This window comes from Triticum dicoccoides, chromosome 3B (assembly GCF_002162155.2).
Source record: "Triticum dicoccoides isolate Atlit2015 ecotype Zavitan chromosome 3B, WEW_v2.0, whole genome shotgun sequence".
Lineage (NCBI taxonomy): Eukaryota > Viridiplantae > Streptophyta > Magnoliopsida > Poales > Poaceae > Triticum > Triticum dicoccoides.
In genome coordinates, this window is record NC_041385.1 from 228,761,536 (window position 1) to 228,785,577 (window position 24,042).

The window sequence follows — 24,042 nt, forward strand, 5'->3', positions numbered from 1 at the left end:
TCGCACGCTTACGTCGCGCACGGTGAAACTCTGTCAAATTATTTTCCATCACATCTATCCTATGTACTAGCTAGCTCATGGAAATCATCTAATGCCGAATAGTCATAGTTGGCCGCATGAAAGGAAGAAGCAAGAAGAGGGAGAGAGGCTTTCATGTGGGGTCTAGTTTGTATGAGGTGTTGTTTGAGAGTTCGGCTGGAAACCGGGTTTTTTAGCGGAGCAAATATAAGAAGTTAAGGTATAAGGGACCATTTTATTAGAGGATAAATGATGAGGGGTCGGTTAGAGTTGCTCATCTTTGTGCAAGAGAGGCACTTACTTCTATTTCTGATGTACTTCCTTCATTCCAAAATACTCCCTCTGTCTCATAATATAAGAACGTTTTTGACACTAGTGTAGTGTCAAAAACATTCTTATATTATGGGACGGAGGGAGTAATTGACGTTCCCAGAATTTTAAGATAGGTTAAGGTGGCGGCTGGAATCTCCTTTATATCCTTCGATTTTCTACAAGTAGTGACTGAACAGCCTCTATCCCCTGCTGGCGCAACGCGTCGACAGAGGCCGTCGCCGTCGAGGTGGGTCGTTGGCGCTCGGCGGGGCTCTCGATCTGCAGCCCGTGCGCCGGATCTGCGAGATGCGCGTCCTTGGCGACGCGGGGAAGGTGCCTGGCCGCGCGGATTCGGCGCGGGCGCCGGCGCGCGAGGTGGCGGGGGGAGTGCTGCAGGATGGCACGGATCTGGCACGGCCACCGGAGGGCGAGGTGGAGAGGGGTGTGCAGCGGGATGGCACAAATCTGGCGCGGCCATGCTGTGCACGTGTGGGGGAAGTCAAGGTGCTCGGCAGTTTGCTGGTCGTCCGCAACTGCTGGCTGCGTTTCGCGCCATGATGCAGTTGTGGTTCGCGCTCGACGGCGTTTGGCGGTGTGTTGAGTGGCCGCAGTCTGTTCCGGGGCGGCGAGTGTGCTTGTTGTTCTCCGCGGGAGAAGTTGTGGGAGATGAATGGCATCCTTGCTCGGTGTTGCATCCTCTTGATGGTGGTTCGGTAAGCTCGACGTTGCTTCGGGTGGGAGGACAAGATGGTGGTGGCTGGAGGGAGAGGAATGGCCTCGCTGCGATGGCGTCGTGTTTGGTTGCATCCTTCTGATGGGAGACGAATGGCGCTGCTGGGGGTTGCATCCTTCTGATGGGAGATGAATGGCGCTGCTGGGGGTTGCATCCTCCGTCCAGTGGGTGCTGTGGATGCTAGGTTGGAAGCACGCCGAGCTTACCGGGGAGGTGCGGTTGGCCGTGGAGGCACGTCTAGTGGTTTGGTGTGTAGGCTGATCGGATCCAAGGTTCGGGCTATGCAGGTGAGACGGCCGGCGAAAGTCGTACTCCGGTTGCGGCCGGAGTCGTCGATGGCGGCGCTTTCAGGTGTCGCTCCCTCGTTGGAGGCATCGATGTAGCTGCTCTCACCTTGCCTTTCCTGACGTGCTCCGGGGGAAACCCTTGATCTAGTTTAGATCAAACGATGGCGGCGCTATTTGGCATCGCGTTCTCTCTTTGGAGCATCGTTCTGGAGGTGGATCCGGTCAGAGGGACCCGTGGCTCGTGTGGATGTGTGTGGTGTTTGCCAAAAGGCCCCGTTTGTATGGTTTTTGGGTCCGGTTTTCCTTATAAACTGGACCAACGCTTTTTCTCCTGATCAATGAATTTGGTAGATCTACTACCAACATTCAAAAAAAAGTGAAGGAGAAGGAGGAGGGGAGCTCCTACTGGACGCTCGTTGCGTCCAATAATCGGGCCGGCCTGTCGGAGAGTGCGCTGGAAATACAAGGTGATAATTTGCTAAAAAAAAGCACAGCGTGATGGCTGGGAATCGAACACAGCACTACCGACTTGCACTCGCATGCTACTAGCCACTAGGATGGACGACCTCAGTTGACTAAACCACAGCGGAAACCTACAAGAACTAAAGAAAGCATAAGACTGTTTGAAAAACATCCTTTACGATTTTCCAAATAGCAAAACAAAACGTGAATGTTTTATCAAACGCGAAAATTATTAGTTTTTTTCTACAATTTTTGAGAAAACTCAAACATTTTTCAACACACAAACGAATTTTGGAGACGCAAACAGATTTTTTAGAACAGAAACATTTTTTAAACTACCCAAAAAACTGAACAGGAACAATTTTTCAAATTTCAAAAGAAAATTTGGAAACACAAACAACTTTTGAATTTCCCAAACATTTTTGGAATTTGTGGCATTTCTTTAAAGCACAAACATTTCTGAATCTTGAGAACAAAATTTGAAACTGAGAACAAATTTGGAAGCACGGACAATTTTTTTAAGCACAAACATTTTTTGAATCTTCAGAACAAATTTAGAAATGGAGAACAATTTTTAAAGCACGAACATATTTTGAATCTTGAGAACAAATTTTGAAAACTACCGAACAAATTTGGAAACGCAAACAATTTTTTAAAGCACGGACATTTTTTGAATCTCGAGGACAAATTTTGAAATAGAGAACAATTTTGAAAAATCCCGAATAAATTTGGAAGCGTGAACAATTTTTTAAAGCACAAACATTTTTTTGAATCTTGAGAATAAAAATAATTTTGAAATAGAGAACAATTTTGAAAAATCCCGAACAAAATTGGAAGCGCGAACATTTTATGAAAACGCGAACATTTTCTGAAATCCGGTATATTTTCTGCATTTCGAAAGTTTTGAAACTTTTTGTGTAACGGGAACAAATTTTGAATTGGAGAACATTTTTTCGAAAACTGAAAATTTTATGAAATATGAACAAAATTTGAATATTTTGAATTTATTTTTAAAAAAAGAGAAGAAAAAGAAATGGAAAAGAAAGATAACAAACCAACAAAAAATCAGGAACATTTTTCGAAATTGTGAACAAAATTTTGAAAATGTGAACACTATTTCAGAAATATGAACAAAGAACATTTTTGAAAATCTTAAAAAGAAAAAGGAGAAAATATTAAAAAGTAAAAAAAAACGTGAAAAAAGGAAAGAACAGAATAAGACTGTGAAGAAAAACCAGAAAGAACCAGTAGAAGGAATAAAAGTTTTTTGAATTAACGTAAACTGGTTTTAAGTTTGTTGTCGCCTTTAACTTCTTAAAACTTAGCATTGTTCTACTTACACATCCAGGAGCTAGGCGCGGTGGCTACCGCGGCGCGTACTTATACAAGAGGTCGTCTGTTCGAACCCTATAGCCAGTGGCGGAGCCAGGAAAAATGTATTACCGGGGCCAAGTGCTGTCAAAACTGATTAGGGAGGGCCAAACCACTGAAAAACTGATTTTTGGCTGCAAATAATCATTATGTTTTCACTGTTTATTAGCAAACATACACTAAATCACTGATGTTAGGGGGGGCCAGGGCCCCTGCTGGTCCCCCCCCCCCCCTGTCTCCGCCGCTGCCTATAGCGACCATTTTTTACGGTTTTTTAATATCGCGAAGCGAAACCATTCAAATGGGCCGGCCCAGGGTGAGCTGCGCCCTGTGCTTCGCGTCGACTATTTGCCGCAAAATGCGGCAAATAGGAAATTCCAAGGAGGAGCACGGTAGGAAAAAGTGGTGGGAAAGGTGAACCAGTGACTCAGAGCGCAAGTATTTTGAAAAAGGGTTAAAATTGTTGCTCCCTCCGATCCAGATTAATTGTTGCTATTTTAGTACCACTTTAGAGTACTGGATAGCTGGACGTCAATTAAATGGAACAGAGGTAGTACGATGCTATCCCTGGCTTTCTGATTGAGGCTGTTCAATCAGATATACCCCCGCTTTATGAATAAACTGCCACATGGCGGAAGCTTCAAAAAGAAAAGAAAAAGAGTCTACACTTACGCCACAATTAAGCGAGTAAACAAAAAGCATATAACATATAATGATATAGGTATAATTGCCCGCACGTTGCAACGGAGATATAAATATTCCACTGGTTTAACACCAATTGTCTCAAATATATATGTTTGGAATCCTCATGCACATCAAGAAGCATTGTCTACTTTTTCTACCTTAAAATCATCACTCTTTTTCGTCTTCTTCTTTCTCTACCTATCATCTTCATCTTCCCAATCCATGCTCACCAGCGTTATGAATGGTACATCTGGCTCAAAATCCGCCAACCCTCCGCAAAAACAAAGGTATGTCACGAAGGGACAAGAGCCAAATCAACATGTATTACTGCACCAAAATATGCATCAGATCAACATTCCTGTAGAAAAGTTTCTCGGTGCATAGCTACTACTCCCTCTGTCCAAACTTAGTATAACTTTGTACAAAGTTAAAACACTTATTTTGGGACGGAGGAAGTATAAATGTAAAAAGTTTAGACCTTTGAAAAATAAGTGCGCATGTGGTGTGCTTGGAGATACTTTGATATGTCTAGATTAGTCAACATGACGCTAAAATCTATTGTGCTCCAGGTGTAACAAAATTAAATTTAGATGGATGGATGAATGAATAGAAGCAAGGAGGTTAATTACAAGGTGGTATTGGCCGATTAGCTGAAGGAGTGCTTGAGAGCCTCTGCGGCCTTGTTGACGAGTGACATGGCAGGGTAGCCTTCTTCATCCTTCACCCTTGTGCTGTACTCCCATGTCCTTGATCCCGTGCTGCATATGTATGTATACATCCATCAACCACATTTTTTAGAGAAGGAGGATGACCCCCGGCCTCTGCATCTAGGCGATGCATGCATCCATCAACCACATGGTAAGTGCTAGGTAAACAATATTGAAAGGAAGCCATCTATGCTGAACTCTGACCCAACTCTGAACTCTGCATCTTCTATGCCCATCACCTCGGCACACGAATGATCAAGCAGATGAATGAATTTCCCAGTAGAAAACAGCAACATTTACTAATCCTTCTTCCTTAGGATAAAATAATAAAAACAATAAAAAAGCAGATGAACAGCAATGAATTTGCTCCGAAACTCTGTTAACGCCGTTCATGATCTGTTTCTGGACATTGCTGTTTAACAAAGTCATACATGATACATCCTGGTCAAAATTTGAGGTAAATGCCAGGATGCATGCCAGAAGATTAATCCAGTTCACGCACGAGATGTTTGACATTTTTGTTGCACTTTCCTTTTTCTCAAATAGACAGGGACCTCTTGGGTGTTTGCTTACTGAACCAACAGCACCTCTTCTTTTTGAAATAGACTGACACATTGGGTCTTTGCTTGCTGAACCAGCGCCCACTTACTTTTCAGCGCAAATGGCCGTGCAGCTCACGCCGCCCTTACCTCGTCTAGTTCTAGTCACTCAGCCAAATGTCCAAAGACAAGCATCAGACGGGAATAAACCATACAGGTACGAAGGGATGACCTGCCATGCTTTATTTGATCAAATACCACTTTGGACTTCGGTCAAAACATGAAGGCATTCATCTTCGGACTTGAGGCCAAACACTGATGCATCACCGTTTAGCCAGGGAAGAGCCTCTGGATTTCTTCCACTTGCGCCGAGGTCAAACATTCGCCTCACAAATTAAACATGCCAGATCGCAGAAAAGAGTTTCAAACAAGACAAATCCAAGGTTTTGACTCTTTTTTCTAGAATACTGAAAAAATGTTTTCTAGAATACCAAGGTTTTGACTCTGATTGGACCTCGGATTTGGTTCACCGTGCCAACTATGCCAGGAAATCAATAATAAGTCTTTCTATATCAAAGAAACAGATACTGACAGGGGCCTTGCCGATGGCGATCTTTTCCGTTGACTATGACTATTCCAAGTCTTCCTCCCTTCGATACTGAAAGGCTTAGTGGTATCTTGAAATATGTGGAGGATATGAACTCACATACTGTGTTATATTGTCTTGGTGAGATTGCAGAAATCCAAGCACCATTTTGACCATGACAACGCCCCGTAGCATGATCTTGAGCCTTTCCTTCATAGTAGCCTCTGCAGGCCTTGCCATCCAAGGCAGAACCTGCAGTTGCCTGCAATTTAACTACCCCAGCTTCGACATGACCAACAAGAATGATTTCAGCTTCAGCCCAGGTTCAGCAATTGCAAATGGTTCCCTGAGAATCGTGCCGAACACCGGAAACTCGAGCCACCAGTCGGGAAGGGTGGTATACGTAAAGGAAACCCTCAAGCTGTGGAACAGGAAGCGAACTGTGCTCACATCTTTCAGGATGCAGTTCACGCTCAACATCCTCCCGGGAGAAGGTATGGCTTTCATACTCACAAATAGCCTGTCGTTGCCCAGGAACAGCGGCGGCCCGTGGCTCGGCATATGCAACAACCAGACAGATGGCGCGCCAACGAACCGAATAGTAGCCGTGGAATTCGACACGAGAAAGAGCTACCATGACGACCTCGACGGCAACCATGTCGGGCTCGACTTGAACAGCATCAAATCTGTTTATCCGTACCCGCTCAGCAATCTTTCGATCATCCTGTCAAGCGGCTCGGATGTCTTGGTTAGTATCATCTACAACAGCACATCACATGCTTTTGTATTATCTGTAAGCCAGCGCAACACAAGTGGCAGTGGGGGGCATAATTGGCGAGAGAGCTGGCCTGTTGATCTATCACGGTACCTACTGGACAAAATATATCTGGGATTTGCAGGTTCCACGGGTGATTACACCCAACTGAACCAGATAAAATCGTGGAACTTCACCACGATAGACGACATACTCGTCGCTGAAAGAACAAGACATGGGAAGTGGGTGTTTTTGGTTCTCATTGCCTTGGTTTTGCTCATTACATGTTCATCGTTTCTTGTGTTGTTGGTGCGGAGAAGGGTGACACAGCGGAGAAGGCTAGCCTACCGCACGCTTGAGAAAATGATCGACGCACATGGCCCGGTTAGATTTAAGCTCAAGGAGTTGAAGCACGCGACCGCCAACTTCAGCCCTCACCGTAAGCTCGGTAGAGGTGGCGGCGGCACTGTTTACCTTGGATACCTGAATGGGATCAACAGAGAGGTGGCTGTGAAGCGGGTCTCACTCTCAAGCCGAGGAGAGAAGGAGTTCGTGGCGGAGGTGAACACGATCAGCAAGCTCTCCCACCGCAACCTTGTCAAGCTGATCGGTTGGTGCCACGAGGGAGGCGAACTACTCCTCACCTACGACTACTTCCCCATGGGCAGCCTGGACAAGCTATTGTTCGCCAATGCCACGACGACCACGTACTCGTCATCGGCACTCACATGGGAGCGGCGATACAGGATAATCTGTGGTGTGGCATCTGCACTCGACTACCTTCACCACGGGAGCAGCAAGAGGATCCTCCACAGGGACGTCAAGCCCAGCAATGTGATGCTCGACGAGGCATACAACGCGCGGCTGGGCGACTTCGGCCTCGCCCGTGCCATCCAGCTCGACGGAGCGACACACCACTCGACGCAGGCGGTTGCGGGCACACGGGGCTACATGGCGCACGAGAGCTTCTTCACCGGTCGTGCCAGCCTCGACACGGACGTGTACGCCTTCGGCGTCTTTGCCATGGAGGTTGTCAGTGGGAAGAGCCGAAGCAGGTCCATGCTATATGACACACAAGAAATATACATTGTGGATTGGGTCTGGAGGCATTACAGCCTGGGGAAAGTCATGGAGACAGCCGACGCGGTGCTTGGAGGAGTGTATGACGAGATGCAGGTGGATTCTGTGGTGCGGCTGGCTTTGGCTTGCTGCCACCCGAACCCGAGGGATCGACCGTCCATGCGGACGGCAGTGCAGGTGCTAATCGGTGGAGCGCCTGCCCCGACTCCCCCATTTGAGAGGCCTGCCTTTGTTTGGCCACTGTCAGGCATGCAGCAGGAGATGGAGCTGCCGCAGGTTGGTGTGCTCTTCACGGGAGGACAGCTCATCACCTCCACTTCCCTCACAGGAAGGTGAGTATCTCAATGGCTGGTGCACTTGTACCACCGAGTGTCTCAGTTCAGGGTCTAGGAATTCAGGGGTCAATGTTCGAAATAAAAAACAGAGAGGGGGTCTTCTGGGCCTAGGCCCAGCAACTCCGCCTAAATGTACTGTCAGATTCATGCTAGTTTATACAGGGTCAGCAGTCTGGTTAGTTGATATGTGATGCAGTCATGCAGAGTGCTATTGAACACTAAACTCTTACCTCTCTGTATGTCTCGACCAAGACTTAGGATCAACGCCATGGGTGAAGTCTCATAGGTGGTGATCTAAAGTGTTACCCTACGGTACCTCATCGCAGACGGCTCGGACCAGCCATCATAGACTATTTTGGCGTTGTCTGTCATATGAACATTTGGATCGCACGGCTGTCTAAAGCCGTCTGTGATGAGTAATCAAAATAAATAATGATGACGATCGGCAGGGCGCTGAGACTGGCCTCACCGACTCACTCTTATGCCAGAAACAGACCACCAACCATCAGGAATGGCGAAGCCGCTAGTCTCACGCACCCCTACCCTTAGCCGTGCACACTGTACACCACTAATGGCCAGGTCGTCATCCTAGCTCTGCTTCTACATTTCAGTTGGCCCAAAACACTAAGGTGTAAACCACGAAAGCGCGTTTGTTCTTTTCACAAAACGAAAGTGATTTTATTCGTTTCGTCTTCTCTTCTTTTTCTTGGTACACTTTAAAATTACTAGCAAACATGCCTGAAGAAAAGAAAACATCACACGGCCCTAACCCAATAAGCATGACCTACCCACATGTGCCGCTGTTTATCCTCCTTCCCGTCCTTTGTGTGTGTGCGCGCGCGCATGTGCGTGTTCTGTAATGGCAATGAATGACAACACATTAAGAACTAAAGTGGCAATGAAAAGCCTATTATCAGCAATATCCTCACGATATGCAGAAGTTGAAAAGCTTGTGAAAACAAATAAATAATGAGGCAATTCTGAACTACATTACCAGAAATTCGACATGATTCAGTGCAACCACATTGAAAAGAAACATAACTATGGAATTAGGCTAGCTATGCAACCACATTGAAAAAAACTATGCTTATAAAAAACAGTTTCATCCATGAAGCATGAATGTGCTCTCTGCTTGCAGAAGTTCATGTAGTAAATATATAGATATAGATAGATTAGGCCAGAAAAGGCGACGCACCCGGCTCTATTCTTGTACAATATTTTTGGTGTTTTTGCTTACTGTTTCTTTCCCTGACAACCAAGCTGACATTCTAATGGATATTTTTCCATGTTCTTAATGACAGTAACAAAAAGATTAATTCCACAAGCATACGGAAGGTGCATATTTTACACCATTATTAGGAACAGGTGCTAGGAGTACAACTATTTTTATTTCTTTAGCACTCTGAAATCTGAACCAAAATTCAGACTGCACAGAGTGATGAGATTCAGAAAAGATCAATGTTATGTTCTCCTGGTAATCATCAGCTTACAATACTATATGCTGACAACTTTGAACTCAGAATCAAACTTCTATTTTTGGCAAATGCCAAGCAAACAGATCAGAGAAGTTCAACCAACTTTCTGGCCTGAACAAACAAAATATCATGTACAGATTTTGACCCAAGCAAACTAACATCAGAGAAGCTGAACCAACTTTCTGGGCAGAACAAAAAAAAATATTTTAAAAAATAGGCTAGCTATGTCATCACCTTCACTCTACTACATGCTCTGAACTCTAAAGAATTGTTTTTCCTTTTCGGTAGGAAATATCTTGCTACATATTTTGGCATAAATCTTCCCTTAAATGGCCTACTCTATACGTTAGACATGCTAGCAATTATGCCCCGTAATCACATCAAATGCCAACAACAAGTAACAATGTTCATCGGCCAAACAAAAAACCATACATCAATGCTTCACCGAGTAGTTGGGAATTTGAGAGCTTACCCATCGGGGAGAGGAACCAACTAACTTGAAGTCTTCTGGGCCGCCCCTGACGCCGTGGTCGACGGCGTGCCTCCCTCCATCTCGTGGGAGTGATTCATTCCACTGCGGGGGTGGCGACTGGAGCTGCTGACGGAGGAGGGGAGTCCGTAGGTGCGGACCGCATCGGGGAGGGTAGACCGGCGAAGGACGCCACGGAGGGGAGGACGAAGATGCGCGACGACTCGGCGAAGCCGGATGAGGGAACCGCGGAGGGGAAGCCGGGGATGGCAGATGCGTGGCTGTGGACGGCGATGCGGCGGCCGTTGGTCAAGGTGGCGGCGGCGATTTTTATTTTTTATTTTTTTTTGACTTGGCGACGGCGGCGGCGATTTGGATGTGCGTGGCGTGCTTCGGTTTGGTAATTGTCACGCACCTGAAAAAATTGCGCCCGCGTTGATTAGGAAAGTTTTAGCGTTTTTTCAATGAAATTTTTTGATCTATTCATTTTTTTAGAAAATTTCTAATCTATTCATCTTCAATAATGGCAGTACAACGAATACCAGAAATAATAAAAATTACATCCAGATCCATAGACCATCTAACGACGACTACCAGCACTGAAGTGAGCTGAAGACGCGCCACCGTCTTCGTCCCTCCATCGCCGGAATCGGGCACAACTTGTTGTAGTAGACAGTCGGGAAGTCGTCGTGCTAAGACCCCATAAGACCAGCGCACTAGAACAGCAACCATCGCAGATGAGGGGTCGGTTAAGGTATAAGGGACCATTTTATTAGAGGCTAAATGATGAGGGGTCGGTTAGAGTTGCTCATCTTTGTGCAAGAGAGGCACTTACTTCTATTTCTGATGTACTTCCTTCATTCCCAAAAAATAGACGTTCCCAAAATTTTAAGACAGATTAAGGTGGCGGCCGGAATCTCCTTTCTATCCTTCGATTTTCTACTAGCGAGTAGCGACTGAGGCCCTGTTTGTTTCATAAGTCTCAGAACTTTTTAAGTCCCAACTTATAAGTCATAAGTCCCTGCCTGTTTGTTTACATCGACTTATAAGTCCCGAGTCTCTGCCTGTTTGTTTACAGGGACTTATAAGTTGATAACCATTTTTCATACAAACGAATTACAGAATAGTGACAACCGAAATAACACTTGTTCATAACACTTGTTCATACAAACGATTAACACTTGTTGATAAGAACCAAAATAAGAGAGAGTACACAACAACCGAGATAAAAGAAATTACATAAGCGAACAACACTTGTTCATATCATTGTTGTTTTAAGGACCACAACCCATCAGCGACCCAAACTCTGAATTGATTCATAGCAGCATTGTCCGTCTCATTTGTTGAATCATTTGTTGTGGTCGTTAGCATAGACAATGGTACATAATTTTCATCTTCATCACACTTGTCGAATTCTATATCGGGCAGTTGACTTTGTCTAATAAAATTGTGCAGTGCAATGCAAGCCACAATGATTTTGCTTTGTTTCGGCTGTGGATAACTAGGCAAGTGAAACAAAATCCTCCACTTGTTCTTCAAGACTCCAAAACACCTCTCGATGACATTTCATATCAAAGTCACACACACACATCACATTCTGACTCTTCTCCTTATGTCTATTCCTATGCCACTGCTACCACAACTTGTATGTGTGTCCCATCTATTGCACCAATGCAATTATCCATAAAGGGTGCATACTTTCTAGATCTTAGAGGGTGTTTGTTTCCAGGGACTATGGGTTTAGGGACTTAAAAAAGTCCCTATAAGTCCCACCTAAACCAAACACAAGGGACTTATTGGGACTTATTGTGGTGATTAGGGACTTATCAAATAAGACTCTCAGGGAGGAGCTTATTGGGACTTATCGATCTGGACCCGCACCGCTCGATCCCCTCCTCGCCTCGCGTACCACATCGCCCCGCCGCTCGTTCCCCTCCTCGATCGCCTCGCGTACCGCATCGCCCCCTCGTTCGCCTCGTCGCCTCGCTCTTTCCTGCGTCGCACCAATCGCCGCCGCCGCCGGCAGCTTCAACAGCCGCCGCCATGGCCGACGAGGAAGACGAGATCCCCTACTTCTCTCAATTCCCCTCGTCTCAGGAGGCACCCGAAGTCTCATCCGCCGGTGGAAATCTCGGGAGGGGAATGGGTTTCTTGGATCTCGACAACAACGTCGACGTCTTCCCGGAGTTGGGCTCGTACCAGCAACTTCTCTTTGACCAGTCGGCCGGTCATGGCCTTCCTCCAATTGGACGTGGTCGTGGGAGGCCCGTGCCCCAGGGCGGAGGAGGCCGCAGCCGGTCTCTGAACATCGGAGGCCGAGGCGGCTCTAACCTGCGTCCGTTCGTCGCCCCGGCCGCAGCTGCCATTGAGGGAGGCGTCATAGGGCGTGGGAGGACCTCGTCCCAGGTCACCGGACGCGTCGTAGGTCGAGGCAATGGGTTCTCAGCGGCCGACAGTAGAGGAAAAATTGCGGGGAAGCAACGTGTGTCGTCAACTGCTGCGTCTTCAGAAGATGTCGACGAGAATGAAGGCTTTGAAGATGATGATGACAACAATGCTTTTGGAGAGGTATATTTTTGCTTGGTATATTGCACTGTACAATGGTATACAATGCTGCTGTTGCTATATTTTTTATTGCACTAGTATATTTTTGATTGCTATATTGCGCTGCACAATGGTATATTGCACTAGTACATAGTTCTTTTTTTTGTCTCAGGGTGCAAGTTCATCTTCTTTTTGTGCTAGCTACTTGTGTGTATAATGGTATACGTTGGTGTAGAATTAGAAACAGCTTGATTCTACTTTTGTTTGAATTGTGTGCTTGTTATTTTTTGTTTAGAAAAACATTGCCAAGGCTGATTGGACAGACGCGCATATTACTGTATTTTGTAACATCGCCTGTGAGGAAGCTAGGGATGGGCACTGTGTGAATGGTGTTTGGACAAGTAGAGCGTACAATAACATGAAGAAAAAGTTTTATCAGCATGCTGGCCTCCTGCATAGTACCAAGCAATTCAAAAATTGCATAACTAGACTCAAGAGCTACTACACTGCTTGGTTGTGGTTGGGGCAGCAAACTGGTTGTGGCCGAACTGGAGATGGAGCTATAACCGCATCACCTGCATTGTGGAAAAAAGTAATTAAGGTACATACATTATTCTGCAAATTACATCTAAATTGCTCACACTTGGTTACATTATTTAGCCTTGTCCTAATTACCTAACTAATGTTGCAGGAGAGACCAGATGTTAGAAAATTCAAGGGTGGCAATCCTGAGTATTTGGATATGCTAATAGAGTTATTTCAAGGTGTGGCAGTTGATGGATCATCAGCTTATGTGCCCTTAGATGAAGATGAAGAAGAAGAATATGATGTTGCCGATGATGGAAATGAGCAGAGTCCAATGAGCACCACCAGCAAGAAGAGGGGAAGAGCGGCGGTGAACAGACAGCTACAAGCCCAGGAAAGAAACACAAGAGCCCAATGGTGAAACTAATGACATGGCTCATCAATACTATGAATAGTGAGAACACTTCTGACATGATCACTGAATATGCAAACAAAAGGCAGGAAGCAAAGGACAAGGCAAAGGAGAAGAAATCAAACAGCACTAAGGAATCCATTACTCATTGTCAAATGTTGGCAGTTAAATGTGGTGCAGAAGAAACAAGTGTTGAGTACTTCATGGCAACTCAACTGTTTGCAGATGAGGCAAACAGAGTCATATTTGAGAACATTTCAACTGATGACGCTAGACTGACTTAGTTGAAGAGGTGGTGCCAGATGAAGAAGTTGTACTAATGTAGTAGTTATCTTCATTGTCCTTTTAATAATATACCTATGTAATGGACCTATGCTGTGTGACCTTGTTAAATGATGAATGCGTGTTAGTGTGTTTCATTTGCATGTACTAATGTTTTCAAGTTGACGAGGTGGTGCATAATGAAGAAGTTGTACTAATGTTTGCATGTTTCAGGATGATGACAGCAGTGTTGATGGAATCAGCAGTGATGATGGGAGCAGCAGTGATGATGAAGCACTGATGTTGTTCATGCACCAAAAAAGGAAGAGAAGAATGATGCAGATGGCCTGCATGATTGGTATGTACTACTTGGACTCTTACAGTAACAAAGGACCTAGAAGAGTACCAATACAGTCTGGGCATGATTGGGTTATGACAACACTATGCAACGAAACTGCTTGCTACAACATGTTTAGAATGCACAGACCAGTGTTTGAAAAATTGCATAGTGTGCTAGTTGATTCCTATGGTTTGAAGTCCACTAAAAGAATGTCATCAGTTGAGTCTCTAGGCCTGTTTCTTTAGATAGTAGGTTCCCCACAATCTGTAAGACAAGCAGAAAACAGATTTGTTAGGTCATTGGAGACAATTGTAAGAAAGTTTGATAAGGTTTTGGAATGTCTGATCAAGCTTGCAAAAGACATCATCAGGCCAGTAGATCGTCAATTCAGAACTGTGCATTCCAAATTAACAGCCATCGTTAAAGTGGAGAAGGAGGAGCACGGTAGGAAAAAATGATGGGAAACGTGACTCAAAGCGAGTATTTCGAAAAAATACTGCCCCCTCCGATCCAGATTAATTGCTGCTATTTTTGTACTCCCTTCGTTCCTAAATACTCCCTCCATTCAAAAATACTTGTCATCAAAATGGATAAAAAAAGATGTATTTAGAACTAAATTACGTCTAGATACATCTCCTTTTATCCATTTTGATGACAAGTATTTCCGGACAGAGGAAGTATATGTTTTTAAGATATTTTAATATAAACTACATACGGATGTATATAAACGTATTTTAAAGTATAGATTCGTCCATTTTGCTTCTATGTAGTCCATATTAAATGAAATCTTAAAAAGATTTATATTTAGGAACGGATGGAGTACAACTTTAAAGAGGCCTGCCTTTGTTTCGCACTGTCAGGCATGCAGCAGGAGATGGAGCTGCCGCAGGCTGGTATGCTCTTCACGGAAGGACAGCTCATCACCTCCACCTCCCTCACGGGACGATGAGTATCTCAATAGTTGGTGCACTTGCTGCCGAGTTTCTCAGTTCAAGATCTAGGATTTCATGGGTCAATGTACCTGTGTCTTCTTCATCCTGACGGATCGTGCATGTGGGGAGAGGCAACAAAGGGTGTGTTTGAATGAGGAGTCAAATGGAATGGAATGGAGTTTCATGGTTAAACGGATCAGTTTCATTCTTTTTTGAAAGATCCGGTTTTGACCGGCTTCATTGATTTAGGAGAAAGCATACGGGAAACAGCGGGGATCAAGTGATCATGGGCACAAGAGAGGTGTGCAAACGGAGAGCAAAAAGCAAAAGAAACATAAGAGAAAGTAAATTGGGAGGCCTTTGACGCGCTGTCTCGCAGCGGCGTCCCGAACGGGGGCTCTAAGCATGTCGCTCCGGCGAGTCTCCATTGTGCAAGATCCAGCTTGATAGCCTGAAGGACGTCGTCTGCAGTGGCATTTTAGCTCTGAAAACGCAAGCATTCCTCTCCTTTCAAATGTGCCATGCGATCAAAAGCACGCCGGTCAGTGTGCGTCTGATCATCTCCTGGAAGTGCTACAGAGAGTTGTGGTGCGGCGGCTTGACATGTCTCATGGCCTCGCAACCATTTTAGGTCGAGGCAGTTATCCAAATCGTCCAGGAGAAGGGGCATTCCCACATGAGGTGCGACGCGGATTCCAGGCTTCTGGTACATAGACTGCAGAAATAATACCCGTTTGGCCAGCCCCGCCTCTGTAGCCTGCCATTGCACCAAAGCATGTTCTGTGAAGCAGCCACACGAACATCTTGACAGTCCCCGACGCCCAGCATTTCCAGACGACCTTGCTGTGGCTTGTGCTTGTCATGTCCTTGAAATGCATTTTGTATGCTGCCCGGGCAGAGTAGTAGGCGCCACCACCTGCTGTCCACGCAATTTGATCGGCCACTTGGTTGTCGAGGGTGATCCCCGAGAGTTGGAGTCGCCGCCAAAGGCGCAGGTATTCGGTGATGATGGATGTTGTGTTGTCGTGGTGCAGATCGCTGATCCACTGCTCGTTGGTGAGCGCTGCAGCCACCGTGCGGTTCTTGCGCCTAGAGTGCTTGAAAAGGTCCGGAAAGGATGAGCGTAGCGGGGTGCCATCCAGCCAGGAGCTTGTCCAGAATCCTGCTTGCTGGCCATCGCCGATCCGGGCCGTCGTGGCTCTCTCAAACATCTCTCTGTTCGTCTTGTCGCATGGCAAGGGGAAAGCCAACCAGGGTCGCGCCGGCTGCTGCCAGGATAACCATAACCAGCATAGTCTTAGGGCGGAGCCAAACCGGTGCAGATAAGGTATCCCCAGCCCGCCCTTCTCTACTGGTGAGCACACCGAGCTCCACGCCACTTTGCACTTTCCACCCGTCAGCGCTTCGTCCTGCGCCCACAGGAAGCGTCGCCGAGCCTTGTCGATTTCCTTCAGTACCCTCTTCGGCACCTTGACCACTGTCAGAGCGAAAGTTGGCAGGGCAGAGAGCACCGTTCGCACCAAAACGCGTCGGCCGGCAAAATTCATCAACTTGCCCTTCCATCCCACAGGACCGGTTTCATTCATCTGTTTGGTGTTTGGTTGAAGGTACAAAATGTTATTGTTTCGCTCTTGTGTTTGGTTGGAAAGATGGAATGAGACAAGTTTGATTCAGCTCACCTCTTGCATCGAGATGATGAGATTGCCTCCCATATGTAGATGTTGTACAATCAAAACAAATTTCAGCAACATACTATTTGATGTGAATTTTTGGTAATATACTCAATTTTTCAATTGCAATTTATTCGTATTTCTAGCGCAATCAGTTAATATACACTCGCAAGCATAACAAGTATATACGTCAATTCACTGCTCAATTTGACAGTATAAACATACTAGATCACAGTGCTAAAGGTAGAGATTTTAATATTAGACAGAGATAGAGAAAGAGATAAATAGATAGATAGGTAATGTAGGTAGATAGACAGACAGATGTATACATCAAAAGCTAAATCATAAACAATAACACTTTCCATGTAACACATGTTCTTGCAAGTACATTTGCTACACAGTTTTGCCATTGCTTAACGCTTTGTAATGTCAGCTATTGCACTCTTCCTCTCATTCAAGTATATGCATGTATACATATTTCAACAAAACTGAGCTACCTTCCTGCTGGCCTCAATTTGCTTTCTCTATATGCATGTATGAGTAAGACTAGGGAATACAGACCAGACCAGTCCAAAAAAAATGATGATCAGGTCTGTAACCCATCTCCTATGATGTTAGTCCCGTAACGTCCCTTGGAATCAGAAACAAAAATCTGATAGGTAAGAGAGTTCCCATCAGCCGAACAGCTAGGCCGAGCGCCAGATTGTCAAACTGTACCGACGAGATGTTCAAAGCTGACGTCAATGCAGCTCCAAGGAATGAACCTAATGTCGAACTGAGGTTGTTAATGGACATGAAAAGAGCAAACAGTGTGCCCTCGATTCCAGGCGGGCAAAGCTGTCCTGAGAGGATTAGGAACGGCATCATCCTACCAAATGTAAATAATAAAGTTAGAAACGCTATTGTGTTGATGTGTACATAAGATGTCTGATCTTCAGCCATGAGTGCAATAATGGATTCATACTGGATAGATTGAACAATTTCTTCATTTTTTCGGTTGCTCTTTTGCAATTTTGATTAAGAGAACAGTATGAACCTACAAGCCAATGTCAATTATCATACAGGGTAAAAAAGTGAAGAATTTCCTCCCTTGCGTAAACGAACATACAGTGATCTAAAGCAATTAATGACAGACAGGTCACACTGAACCATGAGCTCAAGAAGCATTCATGAGCGCCACTTGATTGACACTCGCCCAAATAAAGGGAAATAAAATAAGAGTATGCCTGGAGTATCTGTCTAGATTTAGTTGAAATAAATAAGTTTAAGTTGGTGCCTAATGAGTTACCACAACACTAAAATCTTCTAAATACAAGATTAGTCAATGAAGTATCAGTAACTCTGGGCAGCAACTTAGCATGTATAACAGAAACGCATCTCAACTGGTTCTCTAAACTACAGGTCAAGCAGATCACTCAGTTTATGGTTTGCAATCTACTCCCTCCGTCCCATAATATAAGATCATTTTGCAAGCTATGTTAGCTTGTAAAATGATCTTATATTATGGGATGGAGGGAATAGTTCATAGGAGTATGAAAGAAATGACAGCTAGAGGATATACTTGAATTGGTTGATTGCATCGGCCAAAGCAGAGCCCCACAGCACCATGTATTTGTCTGCTATTCCATACTGAATATGTAATCTTGACACCAGTAAAATGTCCAATACAGTAATTATCACAAGGCCAACATGTGCAAACCTGTAAAATAAGGACAGCAGTTATTAAAGGTGGCACATGTAAGTACCTAATAACTTTAAAAAAGTGAATAGATTTGCATTGTAGCCAATTAAGCCCCAAGAATTATGTCAATTTTTAAAAACATTAATAAAGGAGCATACACTCTGGTAGGAGCTGGGACCCTACCGGGTCTAGGGCGTAGGTTGTACGCGAAGGGGGAGGGTTGACGGAGGTGCGATCGTGGCTGCCGGCGGCGGGGCACCGTGGCGCGATGAAGAAGAGGCGGCGGCGGCGCAAGAGGCGGCTAGGGTTAGGTCTCCCGGCTCCCTTCAGGAAGCCGAGCAAATAATGGTTGCTTCTTGCTTGATTAGACTGATACATCTCCTCTCCTTATATAGAGAGGTTTACTTGACTCCTAAGCAAATGATCCTAATATCGATAAGATAATTGGGCTAAGCCCCTAATAATGATAAGATAACTTGGGCCAACAACCCATTGGGCTAAGCCCCTAATATGCCGGTCATAACACTTCTCCCCGCCTGCACAAACAGCTTGTCCTCGAGCTGTAAGGTGGGGAAGCGCTTTCTGAACTCCTCGAGGTGATCAACCAGCGTCAAACACCTTCGCGACAGCTGGGGCGGCCAGGTCGGCGGCGACGGCGTCCTCCGAAATGTAGTCTGCAGCCTCGAGGTAGAAGAGTCGTGGGCAGACATGGTCGGGCGTGTAGGGCTCATCGCAGTTGAAGCACAACCCTTGGCGGCGACGCTCGAGTAGCTCGGCCGAGGTGAGCCGGCGGACCGGGCACGCCGCGGTCGCGGCGAGGGGTGCCGCGGAAGCTTGAGCAGGCCGACCCTGCGTGGGAAGATCCGGCCAGGGTAGCGACCCAGCGGCCCGGGACGGTGATTCCTGCTAGATGGCCACCGCGCGGCGCTCAAACGCGCGGGCGTAGTACATGGCCGTCTGGAGATCCTGGGGTCCCCGAAGCTCCACGTCCATGCGGATGTGATCCGGAAGTCCACCGACAAAGAGGTCGGCCCACTGCTGCGCCGTCACGCCCGACGCGTGGCATGCCAGGGCCTGGAAACGGCCGGCGAAGTCCTGAACCTTGGAGGTGAAGGGAAGGCGGCCTAGCTCTGCCAGGAGGCTCCCGCGGATCGGTGGCCCAAAACTTAGGAGGCAGAGCTCGCGGAAGCGCTCCCAAGGGGGCATGCTTCCCTCGTCCTGCTCGAGGGCGTAGTACCAGGTCTATGCCGCGCCGCGGAGGTGGTAAGAGGCAAGCCAGGTACGCTCCGAGGCGAGGATGCGCTGCCCGCGAAAGAACTGCTCGCACTGGTTGAGCCAGTTAAGTGGCGAAGTCCAGTTTGGCAAACCGCGGCGGTGTCTGAGTCGGAGCGCCGTGGCCGACTGGCTCGGAGGTGCGAAGCAGCGAGGATTGGGGCACCCGGTCAGCATGGCCGCGACCCGTGGAGTGCCCCGCCGAGCCGGAGGGATCGCCGAACTGTAGAGTGGGTGCCTGCGGGTCTCCAGTCGACGTGTAGACGGGTGGCGGTGATGATCCGGTCAGACATGCCGGTATTGGGGACGGTGACGGCGGGAAGCGCACTTGCTGGATCAGTACGCCTCCCTGCGTGGGTGACCCGGGCCTCGTGCTGGGCGGGGGCGGGGCCGGCAGCTGCGGCGGTACGGACCCGGGTGGCGTGGGGGACGCAGGGGCCGGCCACTGTGGCCATTGAGGCGCAGCAGCGGGCGGCGGTGGGGCCGGCAGCTGGGGCTGCGGCTGCCTAGACCCGGGAGGCGTCAGGGGCGCAGCGAGGGCCAGGGCCGGCCACTATGGCCATTGAGGCGCGGCAGCGAGCGGTGGTGGGGCCTGCGGCTGCCCGGACCCGGGAGGCGTCGGCGGCGCGGCGATCGCCGGAGCCGGCCTCTGCGGCCAGTGGGGGGCGACGGCCACTGGCGGCTGACCGGGCCAGTGGTGGTGTAGAGGCCCGATCGACGCCGTGGTGGCCGCATACCAGGGCAGGGCGGCTGGCTGCCCGTAAGGCCCAGCCAGGTAGAGGCGTATGCCCTGGATGGCGGTGACGGGGTCGTTGAGGACCCCGGTCATCTCCGTCGGCGAGTAGATGGTGACGGGCGGCGCGGTGGAGGGCGGCGGTGTCTGGCCGGTGGAGGCGCCGGCGGTGGGGAGAGCCAGCGGCGCGGTGGAAAGAGGCAACGGCGCGGTGGTGACGGGCAGCGGCGGGTTGGGTGGTGGTGCAGACATGATCGGAACCGAGCTACCTAATACCAAATTGGTAGGAGCTGGGACCCTACCGGGTCTAGGGCGTAGGTTGTACGCGAAGGGGGAGGGTTGACGGAGGTGCGATCGCTGCTGCCGGCGGCGGGGCGCCGTGGCGCGATGAAGAAGAGGCGACGGCAGCGCAAGAGGCGGCTAGGGTTAGGTCTCCCGACTCCCTTCGGGGAGCCGAGCAAATAATGATTGCTTCTTGCTAGATTAGACTGATACATCTCCTCTCCTTATATAGAGAGGTTTACTTGACTCCTAAGCAAACGATCCTAATAACGATAAGATAATTGGGCTAAGCCCCTAATAATGATAAGATAACTTGGGCCACAACCCACTGGGCTAAGCCCCTAATATGCCGGTCATAACACACTCACTAGAACACAGGCCAAAAGGTGATCAAGAAATGGCTTATACCAAAAATACCAAGATGAAAATTTAGTGCAACTCATTCAAATCATGGACAGCCAACTTACATAAAAGTTTATAGAAAGTTTCAGTTAGTACATTAAGCATATATACATAATATTTCAACTTCCTTTAAACAAGCTATGGCACTAATATAGATAGTGTTTTGACATTTGCAGAAGATAAACAGCTTGAAAAAAAAATGACTTACATAAGAATATTCCTGAGTTTTTTATGCTTTAAGTAGCGGTTGTAGATATATGTGCCAAGCATTAGACTGAACCACCCAATCACACGTGCAGTCCCTAGGAAGGATGCCTCCAGATGTAGAACCTCCGTTTGTAATAGAACATAACTGTTGAGATATTTGGAACTGCTGCATTTGAAATGAAAAACCATGCCATAGGTCTAGAGAAAAGAAAAAAGGAAGTTACCGGTTAGGCTCTTCAGTGAAAGAGGCAAACATCAGAGAAAATGAAATTGCAGGGTTAATTACTGCAAAATTGCTGGCTGCTTAAAAGCAGTGCATAAACTGACTAAGGCTGATTTCAGAGATGAGTATAAATCAACTGATTTATTGTGCTTCTCATGAGCTTCAGATCGTTTGAATAATGATCTCCTTTTGCACTTTTTACGAGCACCCTTTCGCTTCCTAGTGCCCTCATATTTAAAAGATTCACCTGAGCCTTGTCCAGCAAAAGCACTATCAATATTCTGACCATCATGTGCGGCGTTATCTGTCATGCTTTCAAATCCTTTTGGAGATTCCTTAAGGAAAACACATGTAACTAGTTGGAACAGTGGAAGAGCAGAGAACATAATATAAATAGCATTTATTGGGAGATTGGACAATGTGTATCCTCCCAATAAGCTCCCAAATATCCCCCCTACAGCCATTGATGACCAAGATAATGACTGGAGATCACCAGCAAATTCTGGCCTGAAAAGAGAATAATTCAGGTTTCAAAGCATTGTATTGGAGTACTTGCTATACAAGGTGAGACAATATGCACAAAATTACTCACCCTGCTGATCGAACTGCCTCTGCAATCATTGCATCTATAACAACATCTGCCATGGCAGATCCCAAGTTCTGTACAATCAACATTAGCATAAAAAGATTGCTTGAGCTCCTCAAATATTCTGATAGCCCAATGATAAGCCATGGAAATAGAGAAAGACCACTAGAAATGATCAAATAGGGTACACGCTTCCTCTGCTTAAATGGAATACAGTCCGACACAATCCTGCAAGCACAATTGATATATGGGTAAGTAAATAAAACCAGGAATTTTTTTATTGAGCGTTCAGGAATATGTCCAGTAATGCATGTACCAACGCATATATGGATGTTGTACAGCTGTCAGCAACAAGTTGTGAACCTTTATCCACAACAGGACAACTAATGTACTGAACATAGCCAGATGGCAATGCTGCAAGATATTGGTAGACATAGTTGGATGAGAGATTATTTTTGGAGAGAAAAGATTGGTTGTCTCTTCCTGAAACATAGATACATGGCATCTCTATCTATATAGTGGATGCTTAGATCTTTTGACTTTTCCTAGCACGATACAAACTCCGCATGGTTTGACTCCTTTAATCCTACACTTGCTAATACAATAGTTTTTCCTACAAGACTCTCCTTCCTCCCGTTTCCTTGGTGCTGCAAATCCTTGTCTGACACGTGACCATCCTCTGCTACAGGCCTACGATGCACCTTTGTCCTTGGCCTCCTTGCCAGACAGCTGGCTGCAACCGAACTCTCACTGGCTTGATGCAACATACTAATGCGTATAACAACACCACTACCAAAAAGCAGCGCAACTCTGTGGACACGGAAGTACTAGGGCAGTCATAGATCATGGACACTAGCTAGAAATCCGGTTATGAGTTTGATATCACACGGGCCTATGTACTAGAACCGCTGAATGCCTTAATTTACAGTGACAAAGGTATTGAACAACAGATATGGGAAATACTTTATGTCATGTGTTCCCTTTTGCATTTCCATGTTACTGTCATGTGCCCATGTGTACAAATGAACTGTTCTTGTTAATCAGTTTTCTATTAAAGTAACTTGAATACAAGCTATGTTCAGATTGTTAGTGATTGGTTCTATTCATGGTAATCTGTAATTAATCAGAAATTGAAAAAAAAAACGTTTAGCTCTAGTGGAATAATTATTACGTATCTATAGCTCCTTAAAAGTCCAGTAATAAACTTGTGGTGTGGTGGACGCCAATATCAAACAATAGCTAACCTTATGCCTGAAAAAGGCGTAATTCTGAAAACTGAGATGTAACACTCATGATATAGGCCAAGGACAAGAATGATTATTTTGCATCAACCAAGGTTAACTTGTTGGTAAGCTTAGCTTCATATAAAGCAACGAATAAAAGGTAACATTACCCATATATAGGTTTTATGCTCCAAGGGAAAAATGCAGCAGAGACCAAAAACTGTGATGTTGAGGGTGACAGCTTCATGATGTCCTTCATTTGATATGAGACAGCTGTCCAGACAAAGGATCTGAAACCCTAAAACATTGAAGAATACATATTAGAATGTTTAAAATGTTAACATGTTCTTATTTGTGAAGCATTCAAGAAAAACAAACAGATTTGAAGGAGGGCCTCTTTAGTTATGCTGAATTCAGACATGGAATTTGCAACCGAGACATATCAACAAAGCATGCAAGTTGAACAAGTGCTAAGGATATGAATGAACAACCTTGGCCCCCTACATGACACCTTAAGGTATCTGACATGACACCAAGGCTCACTATCCCGTGCAATTATCACATCAAGTAGTTTAAGGCATCACAATCCAAGGCAAGACTCGCCAACACTTTGATAGTTTTGCGTTTCCATTGGGCAGAGAATGATTTATGATTTATTGATTCTAACTGAATTTCTTAAGCGCAATTGAGTCTCTATACAGACAGTGACTGATTTGGCAGCACATAAACGCTAGACGTCCATCTCAAGCTACTCTGGCAGCATGGGCTTCACATTCGCAACAAGAACAAATTAGTGTGATGTCTACAAAAAGAATATTCAAAATAGGGATCCAGGCATCCTTCATCCTGCGTGTTCTGGAAACATAAATTACGAAATGATCCTACGGACACACATATGAGCGGCAGATCTGTCTAAATCAACGGTGAGTGTCCGGAG

General features: G+C 46.2%; 1 protein-coding gene, 1 long non-coding RNA gene and 1 pseudogene across 3 annotated transcripts; 1 reads left to right on the top strand and 2 right to left on the bottom strand.

Annotated features, from left to right (window-relative positions):
* Nucleotides 1-3,919: 3,919 nt before the first annotated feature.
* LOC119275656 lies at nt 3,920-10,216 on the bottom strand. 2 transcript variants are annotated; one of them, XR_005135814.1, is made up of 4 exons: nt 9,816-10,216; nt 8,657-8,722; nt 4,497-4,625; nt 3,920-4,194 (listed from the first exon to the last, which is right to left on the bottom strand). It is a non-coding gene; the product is annotated as an uncharacterized LOC119275656 (long non-coding RNA). The 2 variants fall into 2 exon arrangements; XR_005135813.1 differs by lacking the exon at nt 3,920-4,194 and having other exon boundaries at nt 4,201-4,625.
* LOC119275655 (probable L-type lectin-domain containing receptor kinase S.5) lies at nt 4,633-8,711 on the top strand. The gene has a single exon (XM_037556548.1). The coding sequence runs from the start codon at nt 5,875-5,877 to the stop codon at nt 7,867-7,869; it is 1,995 nt and encodes a 664-aa protein (XP_037412445.1). The 5' UTR covers nt 4,633-5,874; the 3' UTR covers nt 7,870-8,711.
* A 6,618-nt stretch (nt 10,217-16,834) lies between the features above and the next one.
* On the bottom strand, nt 16,835-23,976 carry LOC119275657 (annotated as a pseudogene).
* Nucleotides 23,977-24,042: the final 66 nt, after the last annotated feature.